At 38.2% G+C, this 19,301-nt stretch overlaps 1 protein-coding gene across 7 annotated transcripts in view; it reads right to left on the minus strand.

Annotated features, from left to right (window-relative positions):
• Nucleotides 1-8,865: 8,865 nt before the first annotated feature.
• grip2b (glutamate receptor interacting protein 2b) overlaps nucleotides 8,866-19,301 on the minus strand; it is a 198,923-nt gene continuing 188,487 nt past the window's right edge. For all 7 annotated transcript variants that reach the window (XM_016675099.1, XM_016675097.1, XM_007559703.2 and 4 more), the window contains exons 14-25: nucleotides 18,958-19,038; nucleotides 16,613-16,676; nucleotides 16,300-16,445; nucleotides 14,855-14,999; nucleotides 13,285-13,424; nucleotides 12,496-12,690; nucleotides 12,242-12,398; nucleotides 10,939-11,053; nucleotides 10,485-10,695; nucleotides 10,174-10,382; nucleotides 9,745-9,891; nucleotides 8,866-9,286 (exon numbers count right to left, since the gene is read on the minus strand). In XM_016675099.1, coding sequence (XP_016530585.1) covers nucleotides 9,128-9,286; nucleotides 9,745-9,891; nucleotides 10,174-10,382; nucleotides 10,485-10,695; nucleotides 10,939-11,053; nucleotides 12,242-12,398; nucleotides 12,496-12,690; nucleotides 13,285-13,424; nucleotides 14,855-14,999; nucleotides 16,300-16,445; nucleotides 16,613-16,676; nucleotides 18,958-19,038 — 1,769 coding nt within the window. In that variant the 3' untranslated portion in view covers nucleotides 8,866-9,127. The remainder of the gene's footprint in view (nucleotides 9,287-9,744; nucleotides 9,892-10,173; nucleotides 10,383-10,484; nucleotides 10,696-10,938; nucleotides 11,054-12,241; nucleotides 12,399-12,495; nucleotides 12,691-13,284; nucleotides 13,425-14,854; nucleotides 15,000-16,299; nucleotides 16,446-16,612; nucleotides 16,677-18,957; nucleotides 19,039-19,301) is intronic.

Consider the following 19,301-nt stretch of genomic DNA (forward strand, 5'->3'; position numbering starts at 1 on the left):
GAAAGAAACTTTGTTTAAATGTTTTCTTTTGCCGATCCTTCTTTGATTTCATCAGTTTCTCTTGACTTGTTTGTGATCATATGTCACTTTTGCCTTTTGTATTCCAAAAATATTCAAAACCTAAAACTGGAGTGACATTGTACAAACTATGGCTCCAAAATCGGATCACATTCATTACGTGCAATACTTTGTCAAAAGTGTTAATGTTTATTTTTGCTTTTAACTTTTCATGAAACCAAAACTGAAAATTTCAGGGTCAAATTAGAAAGTGGAAACAAAACCATTAAAACCACTGTTTTAAAGAATCAAATGTTTGAAATACACTGAAAATACTGTAACTGATTTGTAATTGTATTATTTTTGAGACAGCAACACTGCCACAAATCCCACTATCATCCATTAATAATAACAAAAATTGGCAGCTCACCAAAATGCCACAACCAAAGTTTTTTTTCTTGAATTTTTGACAAACATCAGTGATGTCTGCAACATCAAAGTGTTTAACAGTCAGCTGAGGTGGAATAACTTGTGGTGCTTTTTAAAGGCTGCCAACATGTAACAAATGTAAATCCATCCAAACTATATACCATATCAAAAGTGGGTGCTCTTTTTTTCTTAAATGTTAATCTACAAATTCTGTAAAAAATAATTAAAGAATGTTTTAAATTTAAATTATCTCTGGGAAGCTCTTGCGCTTTTCTGAAGAGAATCATTTCAGATTACTTTTGTACCCGAGTCCAACATATCGTCAGAATTCAGAACATGAACTCTGTCACTGAGAGGCAACGTTTGGGTTCATGAACTGAGTCTGTTTCCATCTGAGATGGAGCCCAAGGACTGAAAATAGTGAAACCTTTTCAGATTTCAGTCTCTGAAAGTCATTCCTGTCAACAGACCGGCTGATCGTGGTCTCATTTATAAATCCCTGGTCTTTCCCGCATTGCGCCACACACCAGCCCTTCCTCTGTGAGAATGTACACGGGAAAATGTTTTTGTTATTCTTGGTAAAGAAAAAACTTTTTTTTTTTAAGAATTTGAATGGTTTTATTTTTTGTTTCTATCGCCAACCTGTAAGCTAAAAAATGTTTGAGCAGGTTTTACAAAACTGTAAAACTTTTTTTTTGTTTCTTAATAAAAAATTTGTCTTCAGAAAATGAAGGTGAAGTTGTCATCTGTCTTTGTTCCACTTCCACACACGGATACTTCCAGGTTAAAGTTTTCCACAGTATTAAATTTAAAGCTGTACTTAAACATTTTGGGCCATTTCCATGGTGATCTCGGACAAACGAGCAGGCGTAGTGACAGCTGCTAACGAAACAAAGCATTAAACCAAAGATGTTCCACCAGTTGTCTTAAAATATAAATGATGTGGAAACTGCAGGTCCGTCTTTGGGACAGTAAACGTGTGGAAGCAGGTGATCTAGACGGAGGAGATGAAACTGAAGCTTTATTAGCCAAAAATACAACCCTGCACTTCATAGTGAACACAAGCTTTAGGCATGGAGTTGGCCTAAAAGTTAAAGAATATTTTTCTATTCTATAACTGCTGTGGAGATGAAATATCCTGTCTTTCACCAGAGGAAGGATCTTCGATGATGCTCCTTTGTGCACCTGTCACTGAAACGCCTCTGCAGCCTTTAAATGCGTGGGGTGGTAAACATGACAGACATGACGTTGGGTCCAACAGTCATGTTCTGTTGGCCGGAGTCCTTCTGCTTCCTGCCACCTGAACCGGGTCGGGGCGGAAAACTAGCACAGAGCTCATAAGTTATCTCTGCCTCAGACAACATACTGATAGCTAAAACTTTTTTTTCTGAGATATTACTCAAGGTTTAAAGATATTTGAAGAAAGTTTACTACACATTAAATGAAGATGGTGAAGTAAGCTCCATTTCTCTTGCAGAAACGAATTGAGCCTTTAATTTTTTTAACAGCTAAGCCTTTTTTGTTCCATCCAAGTTTTTTACAGTAAATGTCATGGGAATTGTTTTGAGAAGTCGGCTAAGGAAGTAATTTTCTTCTCACCTTATAAATCCTGACTTTATCCATAATTACAGGCTTCCTGTCGGCTGAAGTCTGGCAACCTTTAAAATCTAATAAACCCAGCCTGTGATGGGGCAACAAGTTTAAACCAAGAATATTCCAGTTAATTCTAAAACGGAGCAAATGTGAACGGAAAAAACAAGCCATCCTGGGCTCCAACATGAAACAACATCGGTTCTGAATAGCTCTGGTTGATGGGATATTTTGACCCAAACATTGGTTCCCAGCCGGGGGAGGATGAGACATGCCTGTGAATAACAGAGCACGGACACTTCACATGACTAATTTTCCCAGACTGTCATTGTCCCTCAATAGCAACAGCAACACACTGCAAAGATACAGAATCTTACCAAGTGTTTCTGTCTAGTTTGCAGAGCAAATATCTTAGTCTATTTGAAGTGAGATAAAACTAACATAACTTTTTACTAAGATATAGGATCTTGTTTTTAGTCAGTAATTCCTTAATAGTCCTTGTTCCTTTGGCAGATTATTTTAATTACAAGACATTTTTCCATGTTATCTGCCAATGGAATAAATACTTTTTATAATTATTAGGAAATTATCGACTTAAATATCTTGCTAAGATATTTGCACTAGAAACTGGACCAAAAAACACTTGTTAAGATTTTGTGTTTTTGCAGTGCATGAGAGTTTTATTCTGATAGTCAGCTGAGTATTTCCATGAAGGCGTTTAAGCAATTATCAAAAATGTAAAAATCGTTTTTTTCACCAACAAATCTATTTTACCTCCAAGTCATAGACTTTTATGTCTTCATTGTTTGGTGGATCCGTGACTCCCTGACCAACAATGACTCCTTGTTGTTGTGGAACTGAATGTGAAACGCTTTCATTGGCTGCCAGGTCCAGGAATAGATTTGTCTCCTGAGAATCTCTCTCTGTTTTTATTCTACTTCAAAAGAGTTTTTTGGCAAACACACAAAGCAAAATAATGTTTGTGTCGTGGTTTTTATTTCTAGAGTAATGTTTTGAGTTATTTCAGTCTCTTCCATGACGGTCAAAAATAGAAAGACGCAGGAAGTAATGTGATAATGTGCAGAAAATCCAATGCAGCTTGTAGTGTGTGTGTGTGTGTGTGTGTCTATTTTATTGAAGAAAAAAGCCAGTTTCCACTTTATTGCCACTCCTCTATTTATTCTCAGGGTCCTTTTTTATATTAAATATAAAATCTGGTTAGTTTGTCAGTTTGATCAAGCATTTTAATTGGTAGCAGTGAGCCTTCTCTTCCTGTAATAGCTCTGATTTATGTAAAGATGGAGAATAGCAGTGGGTGGATAATGTCTCAGTTTTCTTTACTAAGGAATCAGAGATTGTTGAAGGAAGCCACCCAGCATGGAGATCTACTGTAGAAGAGTTTTATCCCAGATTGACCAGCTTTTAAAAGTTAAGCAAATGGAATATTATCTCATTAAAATACTGAACTGGACTCATAATGTTCTGGTGTTTAATGGGCAGGACTGCATATAAAACAGCTGCTTCAGCTTTGATAGCAAAGCTTCATTTTTCAGTAGCTTTCCACTGAGTTCCTTCTAAGTTATCCAGCTTCTTTATGGTCTTGTAAAATCTTTCAGACAACTATTATTGGGGAAATGAACCACGGTCTCGAATTTCTTGTATTTCTCCAAAATCTCTTATTCTGTTGAATCCAAACTCTTTAAGTAGATTTTCAACATTTTTCAGCTTGAAAATCATGAATAATACTTCCAGCTCTGTGTTCGCTCATCTGTGGGTTGAATGATTTTTCTAAACGTTGATATGGTTTTTAAACCAAATCAACGTTTCTCTGTCTTCTGATTGGTAGGAAACAGCTTCAGTCTTGCAGGCAGTGCCATAGTTTGCTTATTTTGAAGTTAAAGAAAAAGTATTGCATATTCATTTTGTCCTGATTGTACATTCATTCATCCATATGCAGCCATGTGACCTCGGTTCTGAAGCACATCCGGTACCACGGGCTTTTTTGTATAATTGCATGTGTTTGATGTGTTGTGTGTATGTCTGACTGGTTATGTAACCGTTTGCCCTCGGGATAACTGAGTCAACTGAGGCAGAATGTGCAGTACCACACACACACACACACACACACACACACACACACACCTACACATACACACACACACACGCATAAAAGCAGACATTTTATTTTTCTTGCTTTTAATTGTTTTTCTTCTCAAAAAGAAGTATAGCAGTACACCCTTGGTTTCATAGAAAATGAGCAAAATGAAAAAATAAAAATGACCAAAAACAAAGTTATACATTTTGTTTTTCATCTTGTTTTTTCTTCAGAATTTTCTTTTCATGTTTTTGAAGAGTAATAGTATTATAGAAAAATAGTATTTTACATAGAACTTTACATAATTAAAAACAAACAAAATAACACAATATCAATAGTACCGTTAACGGCCCAATCCAGAATCGTATTAAGGATTGTCAGGTAAACATGTCAGAACATTACAAGCAGAAAAAAACTGCAATTTTTAAGTTTTTTAGAATTCAATTTAAAAAAGAATAATAGTAATAAAAATAACGGATAGCTACTTTAGAGTAGCTATCCAGAACGTCATCATGGGGAAAGATGGTAACTTAGATCGTAAACAATGACATAACACAGTTAAAACTGCCTGCAATTCCAGATTTTGGTGTTTTTATTGTTCAGTGTTTGCTGCAGACTGGATGCATGAATATTTTGCTGGTTTCTTAAAATATATTTCCATCCAGTCAATATGGTGATCTTTTAGTTGAGCTGAAAAACAGCCACAGAACAGCTGACTGTGTGTTATGACACCAAAATTATTTTTAGATTCTGGCAATGAACAGCTATTAGATGACCTCAACCTCAAAACGAAGGACAATTGAAGCTTTGCTACAGGAATAGCAGTTAGCAAGAGCAAATGCTTTCCAAAAGACACCATTACAGAGCCGAGTGATTCCAGCGTCTGAAGTAATTTATTCGAATGGCAAAAACAGGTTAGTTAAGTGCTTAATTTTCCATACCTTCTCAAGCAGAAGAAATTTTAAACCCCCAATATTAGCATTTGTTAGCAAAACAAAGCAATGATTAGCAATAACCCAGGTTTCACACATCCAGTCATGAATTTTAATAATTAGCCCCCCATATCTATCCGTTTTGTTCAGATTTACTGAACTTTGCCCAACCTCACACTGTTAATGTGGTAAACTTTCTGGAAAACACTCAAAATCACCAGACGGGCTTGACCAAAAGTCATGTGGGCGACAGACACACAGCTTCAGGGAAGCTGGCACAATGAAAGGAGGAGCTGATAAAAGAACCAATAAATCTACAGATAAAATGATTACATGGAAAATATCTGGTGGCCACAACCTGGCTCCCATCAGTGGTCAAGGAATCTGAATCTGCACATTACTGGAGGAGGCTACATCCATTTTAGATTTCATGCTGAGAAAAGCCATAGAAATATAAAATACTGCATTAGAAAGGCACAGGAAAGCTGAGATGAAACCCTAGTGCAGCGTATGACATCATAAATGTCAGGTGATGTAAGAACTTGTCCACTGGGTTCAGAAATGACAACTACCCAGAACAGAAAGGTACAGATTTTATTTATTGTCATAAGGACAGTTAAAACTGTGATTTCCCCCAAAGACACAGTAAATTTAAGCTAATTATTATAAACTAACAACTTTATTTTTGTACTTTAATACTCAAGAATCAACTCTAAAAGTGGAAATAAACATGATGACAGAAGAAGAGTCGTTAACTTGATTTTTGACATGAAACCCACGGTTCTGGATTGGGCTTCAAACTAACCCGGAAACGCAAATGGAGCATGAATGATCACACACACATACACTACTTACATACATACTTATATATGTATATTTATATATATTTAAAGAACTACCAAACCCTTTTGGAGGCTTTACTTGCATTCTCATATTTCACCTTATTTTACTTTTATTTTTGTAATTTCCAGCTTTTAAAGATCTTTTTTGGCCACTTCACAATATAAAATGCACTCAGACATGTTTGTTCAGTTGTCCATGAAAATACAGAGTATGAAATTCAACAGTGTGCTTTTAATTGTGGAGAGTTGGCAGAGATTTTTCTTATGTGCGTTGAGTTTCTGCTGTTTTGAGTCTGATGTGAGTTTCAGAGCAGAAAGTGAAAAACATCACAGCTGAGCAGTAAGATGAACACCACCTATTTCTGTGATGTCCACTCTGTAAAAAGAGAAATTATAAAACTGGAAACACACCACACCTTTACATTTACTCTCAGAAAAAATATGACTTCTGCATCACACACACTCCACCTTTCTTACACACGTGGTTTTCTCAAGGGGAGCAGCTGGAGCCGTGCTGTGTTACATAACAGCTGAGGAAAGAGTGAGACAGACAGACAGACAGCCAAAAGGAACAGAGGATGTAATTGTTCCTGTCAAACATTTCCAGTTCTTCGCTGGACAAAGCCTATTCTGTTCTCTCACACTCACAAGTGTCCTGGTATTCATCTTTCATGTCTTTCTCACACCCTGATGTCGCTTACTGCTGAGTTGTACAGTAGTAAAGTCTTCTTCCCTGTACAGACTGCTTCTTTTTTTGGTTTTGTGAAACTTAGATGGTTTAGTATCGGCCAAAAACAGCCTGAGAATTTACAAAAGAAGGTTTCAAATAATTATTGAATGTATTAAGGGGAAAAAACTATCCATGCAAACCTAGAGGTATGTGAAAAACTTATCTCCTTCTTTACTAAACAATAAATGACCTGTAATTAAAGTGAAGGACCCAGATGAACATCTAAAGTTGTGCAGGCCTCATGTGCATCAGTTAAGGTCAGACATCCAAGGTCTCATTACATCTGGTGTAAAACTAACAATATTGCAGAAAAATTCAGCTGGATGTTGTTCTGTGATTGATGGGGCTTCTGTGCTTCTTCAGCAGCAGGAGAACCTGTCATTACTGGAACCGTGAATGACCATCATTCATGTTCTCTGAAGTCCTGGAGGGGAATGTGTGGCTCTCAGTGTGACCTTAGACTGAGGCTCACTGGGGTTAAGCAGCCATCCATCTGAGATGATGAGCGATGGCCTCAAACAGGCTGTTCATGCTGGGAAGGCTGAGTTAAAACAATGATGCAAAGAAGAGTCAGTAAAAAATAATCCGTAGGAATTTAAGACTCTTTGCTATTTGTCTCAAACTTTTAATGACAGCTGTTGCTGCCAATGTTGGCAAAAATCAGGTTTATTACTTCTTCACAAAGAGCCAAGTTGGTTTGGTAGTTTTTTCCCATAATTAATAAAATGGTCATTTGAAAACAGTTTTTTCTTGGATGTTTCAATCTGACAGGCATTAAATAATCTGTCACAGCGTTGCAGCTGCATGCACAGCTGTGCAAAACACCACATTAGTCATGGAGAATTTCACAGATAGCCAATATCAACATAAAAACTGGGAGTTTTTAAAACATATTTCAGCATTAACTTAATCTGAACAGTGAACACAAATGTCCAGAATGAGGTTTTCTTATTTCCTCTTTTGCCTTTGAATCTGGTTTAAATAACATTTTTAAGCTTTAAAAGAATCCTTATTTTACAAAATGTTAGCACCTGTTTCTTCATATCTATATCTTCTAATATGTACAAATCATTTTCATTTCTCACATTCTTGCAAATCACTGTGAATCTATTTGTGGCAGGAAGCTGACAAAATCATTTTTGTGCATCTCAGCTTGACAAAACATCAAAACATCAACGCAGCTCAGCATTTATTAAAAGAGTTTGATTTGTGTAATATCACTAAAGATTTATTTAGAAGGTTATAAATGATTAATGTTTTAAATTAATGCTGTTTTTTTAATTAAAAACCTAAAAACATGAGTTTAAAAAGCGTTCCTGATGTTTCTCTGCGCAGGTCGTGACTCAGACACATCCAACAGAGTCCAGCTGGACTAACATAAAACACAATTACATTTATTTCACTGCAATTTTAAGATGGCATTTTAAATGTTTAGAGAAAATGTGTTGTTTTTTCTGATTTAAACTCAAAAATCTCTGACCGTTTGGTTAAGAAAAGGTGGATTTCACAGGGTTTCGATGGTTTTTGGCCACTAAATGGCCAATTTCTCAGCATTAGGCATGAAAATGGAGAGAGGGCCACAATATTATAAAAATGTTCTTAAGTGCTCATATGTTGATACTGACATGTTTTTTCTTTGACATCTGTCTATTTGCAGTACTGAGAAAATAACTTCCATTTAAAATAAGTTATTAAAGAGCAGATTCAATACTTTTTTTTTTTAACAGTTATGAAAAAATGGCAGTAGTAATGTCATTATTGTTCTAATTTGAAGAATTTCAGATTTTTATTGATTTGTTTAGTGATTCATTTTATGCAATGGAATAAAACTGAAAAGTCCATAAAAGAGCTAAAAGGAGCTTTTATTGGCTGTTCCTCAGCCGAAGGAGGGAAACTGTGTTTAAACACACAGTTTAAACACAGTTTAACATAATGTGTTTAAACTGTGTGTTTAAACACATTATGAACGTCTCACATGACCACAGCTGGATGAGACATTTGCTAAAGTTAGATAACATCTATTATCTTCAATGTTCAGCCTTAATTTGCTCCTTAAAACATCACTTTTTGTTTTTCTTCTCCAAATTATATAAAATCTAGAACATGACCCATGCATTTTTGTAAAAACAGAAAAAAGCACCACCTGACCCATTTAGTTGATTTTCATTCACTTGTAAACAACAAAATAAAAAGAATCAGAATTTCTGGAATTTACATGTTTTAATGAAATTTTGGTGTTGTGATTTTTTTATATTGTAGTCACATTTTTATTTTATCTTTTAATATTTTTGTATAAAGAATATACTGTATAACAGCAGTACAACTCTGTAAATGGAATGTGTGCATGCAGGGCTTTTTGTTTGTACTTCAGTGTTTTCAGTCTCTGTATATTTAGAATTATTGCTCGCCTGTGTTTATTCCCAAGCCAGTCACAGTAAATATGTTCACAATTCATGACTTGTAGTGTTAATGCGCAGTTGAAAAGAGCGTGTGTGTTTGTTTGCATTGTTGGTTACAGACTTAGGGGATGGTCTAACGTGTTGTTGTTGTCTTCCGGCGTGTCGCCGGCCAGCGGGTTCCTGCTGATGACCAGCTCCAGTCTGTCTCCAGCCTCGGTGATGAGCGGCACCGCCAAGCAGCAATCAAAGTCTCTCGTTCTGACATGGTTGACCTGGAGGCAAATACAGAGACAGTGGTTTCCCCTGTAAGCCAAGGTCTCATTTTAAATTTGCAGTCTTGTTTCTTCAATTAAAGCATCCAAACTAATAGCAACGTGAAAGAATTGTGACCTGCAACTTGCTGAGAAGTTGCTTCTTTTGACAGCTTAAAAACTAAGTGATCTTCAGTAATTCAGGTATTTGAAACTACTTTAATTCAATTCTAGATCCCTCTATGCTTGTCAGTCATCCACTACAAACATTAACTAAAATTAAATTTCTTCTTCTAAATTAGCTCGATACTTTTATAAACTAAAAACTGAAATATTACGCCATGTTGCATTGCACATAATTAAACTGATGCCACAAACTGGACGCTAAGTGTTTGTAAACTGCCAGGGGATGGATGGGTAAATATATCACTTCCTCTACTGTCCAGCACTTTTATTAAACTGTTTTTCTCTCTTCATACCTGCAGGATCCTGTCGAAGGGCTTCAGTCCGGCTCTGTCGGCTGGCCCATCGGGCCTGATCATGTTGACATAAACTCCTTTCTCCAGGAAGCCGTCGGACACGCTAAACCCAAAGTCATCGCTCTCCGGGTCCTTTATCACCGTTACCTGTTAAGGAGAACACAAGCCTGTCATATTTTATTTGTCTGATTTTCTGCAGTTTCTATGTGAACGCCTGTGAGAGAAACATTCACAGTTACCTGAGCTCAGACTTCACTGCCACATACTGTCACATTCTCATGTCAGAGAATATTACTTTTTTCTTTTACTTATGATACCCATTTGTATTATCTTTATTGACTAAGACTGCTATCAGTTAAACATGTGAGTCAAGCTGCATTACTTTTAAAAATGCAGAAACTGGTTTGAAGTTTAGAGACATGATCTCACTTTGTGCAGCTCCAGAGGTGTTGGGGACAAAATTCCCTGCATTTCCTCTTTGATCCGACGAGACTCCCACGTCCTCTCTGACACTCTTAATGAAGCCTTGAGCTTCGGATCGTGGTGCAGGAGGGGGGACTGGTTCTCCTGGTGGATGTGGGCTCCATGGTGCAGGTGGGCCTCGTGGTTAAAATGGGCCTCGTCATGCAAGTGGGAGTCTGAATGAAATAAAATAAGATGGTGTAGAGAAAAAAAAGTCTGCAAACCGTCTGCTTACATGTTACAGACTAACAACAGACGGGCTCTTAGTCTTGCCCCACCTTGGTGGATGTGGGCCTCATCATGCAGATGGACGTCCTCGTGTAAATGGAGCCCCTGGTGCAGGTGTGCGTTCTGGTGAAGCAGGTTTGCCTGAAGGAGGAGGGAGTTTCTTCGCAGGGGGCTCATCCTGTGGCTCAGGATGGGCTCAGCTGGAGGTTTGTTGGCTCCTTCTACTCCCAGACTGATGGCTGTACCTGTCATGATGGAAGCCTGCACAACCAAATGTATGAATTCATGCACACAAATTAATATTTTATTAATACATTTGATATCTTTGATATAAAAAAAACAAGCTATCGTCCTGTCAGCTCCTAAAAATTCAACAAATTTTCTCATCTGCTTAATTTTGTGCATCTTGCAATCAAATTACAAGTTAGTGGATTTTTCAGGATTTTATAAAGTCTTTGTAGCTGTTCACTAAGTTGTGAGATCTATCCAAGGATGCCAACAAACCTCGATCTCTCTGAGAAGTTCAGACTGACCACAAGTCTCCAGGTCTTCCAGAGCCTGACACCAAAAACTGTCATCCGGATCCAGCAGGATACCATCTGGTGGTTGGCCAACAAATCTGACAAAGAAAAAACAAGAATCATTTCATTCCATCAATCAGTCCAACATGTTCATAAATAAATACATTCCAGTCTATAAAGCACCAACCATAGTCAGAATAGAGATGCAGTGGTGATAGGTTGTATTCACGGCTATGAATTGTCTTTGTTTGAAACCTTGTTTAAGGTTAAACCACTTTATTCTGTGATGCTTATGTTTGAACAAACAGCAGCTGTGTGCTGCATCTTTGATCTAAGACAATAAGGTTAAAATCAGTTTGATGACTTTCAAACGGTCTGCATTACATGCAATAATGATAAAACATCAAAAGCCTGCAGAAGGTAATGCTGTTTGTGCCTGACATTATTTTTTATAAAATAGATACGACAGAAACGTACTGCTTCCTCACAATTCGCTAAATATTGCTGAAAGCTTTGATTTGGAGACGTGGCTTCAGATTTATAAACAACTGAACCAAAATATAAGGATATTTATATTATAACATTGATTTTACCTGTGTAGGAGGGAAGAAGAGCAGATTTAGGAATCCCAACAACATGAGGAAAATCCTGCCCAGAACTGATCAAGGTTTTTTATTCTCATTATAAAAATGTATGTAATGTTGAATTCCAGACATTAATTCAGTTTTGATTCTTTTTTCTCTCCACTCTGAGTTGAGTTATATAACTCCTGTAGAAACGACTACCCTCATAAGGCTTAACCTCCTGACTCATCGCTCCGCACGCACACACACAAACACACAGATGCTTCAGATACACAGATTCTCTCACTCACTCTGTTATTCAATCGCCATACAGGACCATGTGCTTCACTAACTGCTGGAGCTGATAGTGGCACAGCCAGAAAACAAGTGCAGTTAGTGATCAAAAATGTGATCATTTCTAAGCATATGTAAATCTATTCCATCATGTCTGTCCTCATTTCTTCCTCCTCTAATCTCATCGTTGTTTCTGCTTTTAAACAGCTTCAGTTGTTCTGTTATCTACTCCCCTGGTTTCATTTTCAGCGTTTTCTTGTGCGATTACTGTCAGCCATGAGTCAAATCTTTGTTTTTCTAAACCATATTTCTTTTGAAACTCTCCTTTGCTTTCCTAGTTTTCCTTCTTCTTTGTCTTAGTGGTCATTAAGTCTTTCCAACATCTTTCAGGGTAATCAAACCACGCCTGAAGGTTGAGCTCAGTCGTACCCTGGTGGTTTGTCCCACTCATCCTCACTGAAGCCTCCATCACTAAACGGGTAGTTCTTCCTTCTTCCAGGAGGGGGCGTTGTGCTACGTTGCTGTTTGGAGCTGCGCCACTCATGTGGGTGGAGGGCGATGCCCGCTCCTTGTTGTGCGTATGTACCTGTGGGAGAAAAGGTTTAAGAAGCCATTTTGATAGAAAGGAAATGTTCCTCGTTACGTAAAGAACAAACTGCATGAGCGTATCTTGGCTAGCTTACCTTGGCTGCCGTATCCTGCGTCCAGTCCAGAACCGTCCCAGGACTCCATGGCTGAGTCCACACTCGGTATAGTGGTGGAGTAAAGTTCTGACAGCTTATTGGTCTGTTGGCTGTCTGTCAGATCATCCTCCTCTGGGTCACTGACCTCATTCTCTGTCGCGTCCTCAGCGTCTGCTGCTTTCCTCTCCTCTAAATCTTTAACATAAAAACAATTCAATTTTATTTGGACATGAAAAGTCTTGCTGAGAAATTGATGAAAAAACAGACTGGCATCTGTAACCCTGGTTTTCTAAAGCTACATGGAGTCAAAATGGTTTGCAGATGTCTGCTGTTGTTACGTGTGCTTTAACATCCCAGAATCTCTCTCTTTCTTTTTTTGAGCGGTTTTCTTCCACCTCTCTTAATTTTGACCCTACCAGCTCCCTTACTTGTGTCCTTTCTTCAGGTGACTCATGCATTATGTTGGTCTGCTGTTAGACCGACACACAGCCTCAGAAGTGCTTCCTTCACACTGACTTGGTAAGGATGATAGATTGTTGCAAAGTCAACGACATGCAACTGGCTTCCTGGGAACTGACATCACATGATCCACTGAGTTTGATTAGATTATATAGCTGGACTGAACAGGTCAATACATTTTCATTTCATAAGAAAGTGCTTACAGTATAAAGACTCTTTGCATTTTCTTCACATAAATTCCATAAAAATATGAAGAAACTTTTGTGGTCTACTGTTTAAGGACCGCTGACACCCTGCAGTCAGTTTAGACTTGAAGCTTTGGATACTCACTGTCGAGCTGTTTCTTAATTTTGAGGGTCACCGTCTCTCCGGCCATCTGAAGCAGATGGATGGCTTCGCTCAGCGGCTTCCCTTTCAGACTGACGCTGTTGATGGCCAATATCCGGTCACCCACATGAATAGCGCCCGTCCTGGACACACACACACACACACACACACACACACACAAACACACACACACACACATATTCTCACAGCGATCAGGTTTACAGTAAGTTCAGGAGAAAAAACATTTTTGAACAGTCTGAATGAACTTCTTCAGCTCAAAATTAGGTCAAAATGAACAATTCTTTAATTTTACTGTGAACATGTTGCCAAGTTGTCATCCTTACTCCAAACTTCTATCAGGACCAGGAAAGATAAATATTTATTTAAGGAATTAACATTTAAAGAAATCTAAAGTGTGGGTCAGTCTATCTACTGCCATCATCCATATATAACAACACATGAAATGAAAAAAATATCATTTGACCTACTTTGACAGATAACATTCATCTACTGCTGTTGTCTCAAATAGCAGGTAGCACATTGATATTAGAGTCCATAAAGGCAGAGGCATGCAATGTGTAGTTAAGGAGGCAGTAGATAGTCATGATTATCTGCATGTGCTTGCTGAACTACATAAATGCACATAAACAGAAAACAGTAGGAGTGAATGAGGATTTCTCTGCACACGCCACAGATACTGATCTCAGTTTCTCTCCTGCATTTTCTTCTGTCAGGCTGAACTAAGTTTAATTATATTGAGCTTTTAGCACAACAGTTCAGTCCAGGATGCAGAACAATTACATCACAATCTCTAAGAAATGGGTCACAGTGAGAGTGTGTGTGTGTGCGTGCATGCGTGCGTGTGTGCGTGCGTGCGTGTGTGTGTGAAATAAGCAGTGTGTCTTCCAGTGGCGTTACACGTGAGCTGCCATCTTAACATGAAATATGAAACTGTTGTCAGGTGGCCTGCATACATTCACCAATACATGCTTCGGACTCAATAAAAGCTTATGTCATCATCTGCTCAGGCTTGTTGCTATGGACACTGGCTGATAACCTGGCTCATATTTTGCATCTGTCATCTCCATGTGTCATGTGACACTGCGCTGGAAACCTGTCATAGCTCCAAACATCGTCTGTTATCAACTTCATGTGAGCAAAAATTTATTTCTGAGGATCTTTGAACACTGAGAGTATATCAGTTTTGTCGTTTAACACACAGGTTGATGTTCTCAGTGCTTTGTCATCCATGCGTGGTTCGCCTGACCCTGGGAAGATGAAGTAGAGAACACCCATATGATGACTCAGCTGAGCTTCCCGGACCGTCAGCTGGGAGTGGCCGACCGGAGAGCAATGGAAGCTCAAAGTGTCTCTGAATAAAGATTGACTCTAAGCTGCTCATCAAACACAAATTCATGTTTAGAAAGCTTTGGTTTATCATTGGGATGGACGTTTTTCTACTTTCTTTTGCACATAGATATATGTAAGTAGAAACTAAATATGGATGGAAAAGTTTTAAAATACAAAGCAGCAGCCTAGATTTCTGATCAAAGTGTTGCAGTGAATGTAGTACCTCTCTGCAAGGCCTCGCTTGGTCAGGCCGGATATAGTGATGGGGTCAAAAGGCTCCTCTGTGCCTGAGATGGTTATACCCAGAGGGCCTCCATAGCGCTTCAGCTCCACAGTGTAGATGATGCTGCCTGACGTCTCCTGCTCATCTGCAACAAACAGACACACTCTAACGTTTCAGGTCTAAGGAGAAGTCAATACCGTCTGGTGTGTGATGCTCATCTGATATGCAAACACACCAACACAAGAGCTCTGGTGCATCAGTGGATACAGTGTCACGTTCCCAGCTCACTTTGAAACACAAACACACACAGAGACACAGACGTCGTTACAGAAGTAGGTCAAAACTCTTCTCAAGACTGCACTGGTGAGGAAGATACAGTTTCCATGGGAACTAGAGAAAATTCTGCGTTTCATCCGATCGAAAGAACACATCGGTTGTGCGAGTTTATCCCTGCATGTGTGCACACACACGAGAGCAGCTCCATGACGCCTCAGTTGTTGTTTGGAGAGAAGAATGCACACTGCTGCCTCCCTTTGTTAAAACCATGTTTGTTTCACTGCATGGTGATTTTGACTACACAATGATTTGATATAAAAATATGATTAGACATACCTACACCTACAAATGCATTATGAGTAACAAGAGTGTAATATTAGAAAACAGGCTAAAAACTATTATTTCTTTTAGAAAGATTTCAACAGGAACACAGAGTTAAGGAAAGATAAAATTAACAAAATGGTTTTACTTTATTGAGACTGAAAAAATTAGTTTCTCTTCAGCTTTTTTATTTAGCTCTATTTATATATTAGACTCTTGAATATGTTGGTATGTTGCAGAGTTCAAGCTCAGCTCAGTGACTTAACCGCCTTGAGGTTGTGAAACAAACCAAAAACATTTTACTTTCCTTTTTTCATTTCTGTATTTTAAATTTCTTAGCTCCAGTGGAGCAGCAAAGTACACTAAATCATACAACGTTTATGCATTTTGGTTTTATTAGACCGTGTGTTTTTAGCTGAGGTTATGATTATGACCCTCAGAGTCAAATCTTTTCTAAAAGTGACCAATTTACTGACAGTGACTCTGACGGCTTCATGAAATCAAGTGATTCCAGCTGGTTACTGTCACAATTTTTTCTGTTTTTTTATTAAATTTATGTTTCCATTTGTTATTGTTCTTGTACGGTAGGCAAAAAGCATTTCACTGTTGCAACTTTTAAACCGCAGAGGACAGCACCACCTTGTGGTTAAACAATGTTTTGCAGCTCTGTAAAAAAAATCTTTTGAGGAATCTAAAACCAATAATAGCAATAATAATAATAATAATAATAATAATAATAATAATAATAATAATAATAAAATGAATGAATACATAAATAAAAAGGTTTGAACCATTAAACATGTTTTCAGTCTAATTCTCACTCTCAAGCCTTGTAATTCCAGAATTACCTGAGTTGTCCTCATCTTTGCGTATCTTTAGTTTGACCAGCTCCTCACACTGCTGGAGAATATGCTCTGCGTCTTCCTTGGAACAATTCTCCAGCCTGATGTTGTCAATCGCCAAAAGCTTGTCGCCAGGCTCCAGAGTCCCAGTTCTGAATAAGAGCGAGGATGACAGGTGACAGGAAGCAGAAAGTGATGTGAGGAAGAGGAAAACATCAGGCCAGCCTTGTGACAGAGCTGTGCAGCGCTCTATCACAGGGCTGGCATAATAAAAAATGTGTTGTGAGGGCGAGTCCTATGAATAAATTATATGGAATACCTGTGAGCCATGCTGCCTTTCTTGATGTCAGAAATGATGAGCGGCTCTCCAGGCTTCTTGCTGGCTTTGAAAGGAGACCAGATCACATTAAAGATCAGAAACAGAGAACAGTAAAGCCAAACGGTGCCGTCACCAAAACAATCAGCTGCATGTCTGGGTGATTATATAGTTCAACAGAGTGCTGCATAAAAATAACCACTAACAATAAAATACATGTTATAATTCCATGAATGGCAGAAATTAATACATTATATTTTATGGAAAATAAGTTTACTGTTATTCTTAAAAAAAAACATCTTGGTTACAACGACAATGACCTGAGGAGAGTCGGGCTCAGAAGATGGCACCATTACGCCGCTCTCTGTCTGAGGCTAACGGAATAAAGCTTTAAATAAATGTTACATAACATCAGTCATTAACCATTTATTACCTTTTTGATACGAAAACACACAGAGCGAAGCAGCCAACATTTAAACAGGATATCAGTACCATCCTCTACATACATCCATCTACTGGTCAAAATGACTTTACTATGATTTAAAACAATAACATGGTTTAATCTCAGGCATCAAGGTAATTTGTCTGCACTGTGTCTAAAAGCATCATGAGATCAGAGGCTGCTTAAGTTCATGATGCTTCTTGTAAAATGACATAAAAATATTTATTAAAACTGTGATTCTGGTCAAGAAGGTTCAATGCAGGGCAGCACTTAAGGTTTGGAACTGAAATATGTGGAAAGACTTAAAGGTTATAAACATTTATGCACAGAACTATGTCAGGACGTATGCAGAGTTTGAGCAGAACTGTTTTATCCTCAATAACTCAGCTCCATTGGTGTTTTTGTTTCTTAACCATGAATGAACATTTTTCCTCTCAGTCTTTTAACTTAAGCAGCTGACAACATTGTAGGCTGAATTTGCAGAGACAGCCCAGTGAGCCATGACCTGGTTCTGTTTCAGCCGTAATAGATCTCATTTAGACAGGAGCCCTGGTATTCATAGCTGTTGTTTAGATCTATATGTTTAATCTCAATTTAGAGCAAAAGCAGCCTGGTCTCAAAGTGGTTTAGGCTTGGACATTTGATTTAGTAACATAAACTGATCTAAACAGTTGTTAAATTATTAACGTGAGGAAAATATTCAGTAACAATACCAAATATAGACTAATGACAATTATGCTAAACTATTCACAGATTTACTTCTACTGATGGACTGAAAGATGCATTTTATTCTAAAGTGTTAAACAGTTGAGCTACACAGGATGTGGCCCTGACCACAACACACTCCTTCAGTATCATCACAGACCAGGCGTTGCTATAGGAAAAAAGGTCAGTTGTGCAGCAAGAATCATAATTTCCAACCAGAAATACATCAGCAGCCCTCGACAGGGCGGAGCCACTCTCCATCTCGGCTTTTTGAGCTTCTAATAAAGGTCTTAGTCGTAAAATAACCGTTTACTTTTAAACCAAATATCTGCCTAGTTAAGCCTAGATGTTTATGAACTGCTTAGATTTTGTTTAGACATCGTATCAACAGAAAATGCACGCTGGGAAGAACAAGAAGTTTTCCTTTTTATCAGTAAACAGCTTTGAAAATTGTGCATCACATGAAGGCATTTCCCTTTAGAAAGAGATTTTTCCACTGATTCTTAATGACAGAGAAAAATAATGATAAAAAATAACTCCAGACTGGCTTTTCGTTAATCCTTTTGATGAAGATGATGGTCTTTTCTTCTCAAAGTGTGATGTGACGTTAAGAAATGTGTCAAGATTATTGGTGAACTGTGAGTGAACTAAAGCTGTGTGTTGTAATAAAGCCTCAAATAGACATTAAATGCAACTGAAAGGAAGAATAAACATTCAGTGTCGGCCATTCCCACTGAGGACAGGACTGCGACTTCACTGTAAGGAGTGTTACCATTAACATGTCAAGAGATGCACTAAACATCTGCTTCGACAGCCTCCAGTGTCAGGGAAGGCTGAGGGTTGGCAGCAGGAACTGATGTCATGTCTTCAGCTGAAACTGACTTCACAGTCACTGATAAAAGTAGGATATGTAGAGGTGCAGCAGAAAACCCTTCGAAAATAAACAAAGTAAACTCCTTTATGTATGAGTCCAATACAACAGAAACTTGCTGCTGTTGGATGACGCTGTTAAAAGGTTTCTATGCTGTTTTATAAAAGCTGTTCATGTTTCAGCTGATTGGTTCTGGGCTGAGCAGGAAGAACATGCTGTGTATGTTGGGTCGTGTGTTTGGATGGGACGTCCAGTGAGATTCAAACATTCTGCCAGCGGTGCTGCGAAACAAAAACCAGATCATATCGGGAAGGATTTGTGTTTTCCTACCACTGATGGTGAGCCCCAGCTCCACTCCTCTTTTCTTTGGTAACTTGACATGGAACGTGCCACTGCTAGGCACCACCGACTCTGAAACCAAAACATACACAGTGTTCAGAACCCGCAGACATGACAAAATAATAGAAAAGCAACAGATAAGTACATTTATCCAGCTTAACATTTGTAATTATATTTGGTTTATCTGCTCCTTCCTGCACCGAACTGCATTTCTGCAGGCAATTATCGACTTCAAATCCTTATGCTTGAAGGAATAACATTAATTCACAAGTTAAACTGTACACAGACACATAACCCTGAGCTCTGTTAGTACTTTAAAGCTTAGTTTTAAAAAC

Source organism: Poecilia formosa, unplaced genomic scaffold, assembly GCF_000485575.1.
Source record: "Poecilia formosa unplaced genomic scaffold, Poecilia_formosa-5.1.2 Scaffold106, whole genome shotgun sequence".
NCBI classification, from domain to species: domain Eukaryota; kingdom Metazoa; phylum Chordata; class Actinopteri; order Cyprinodontiformes; family Poeciliidae; genus Poecilia; species Poecilia formosa.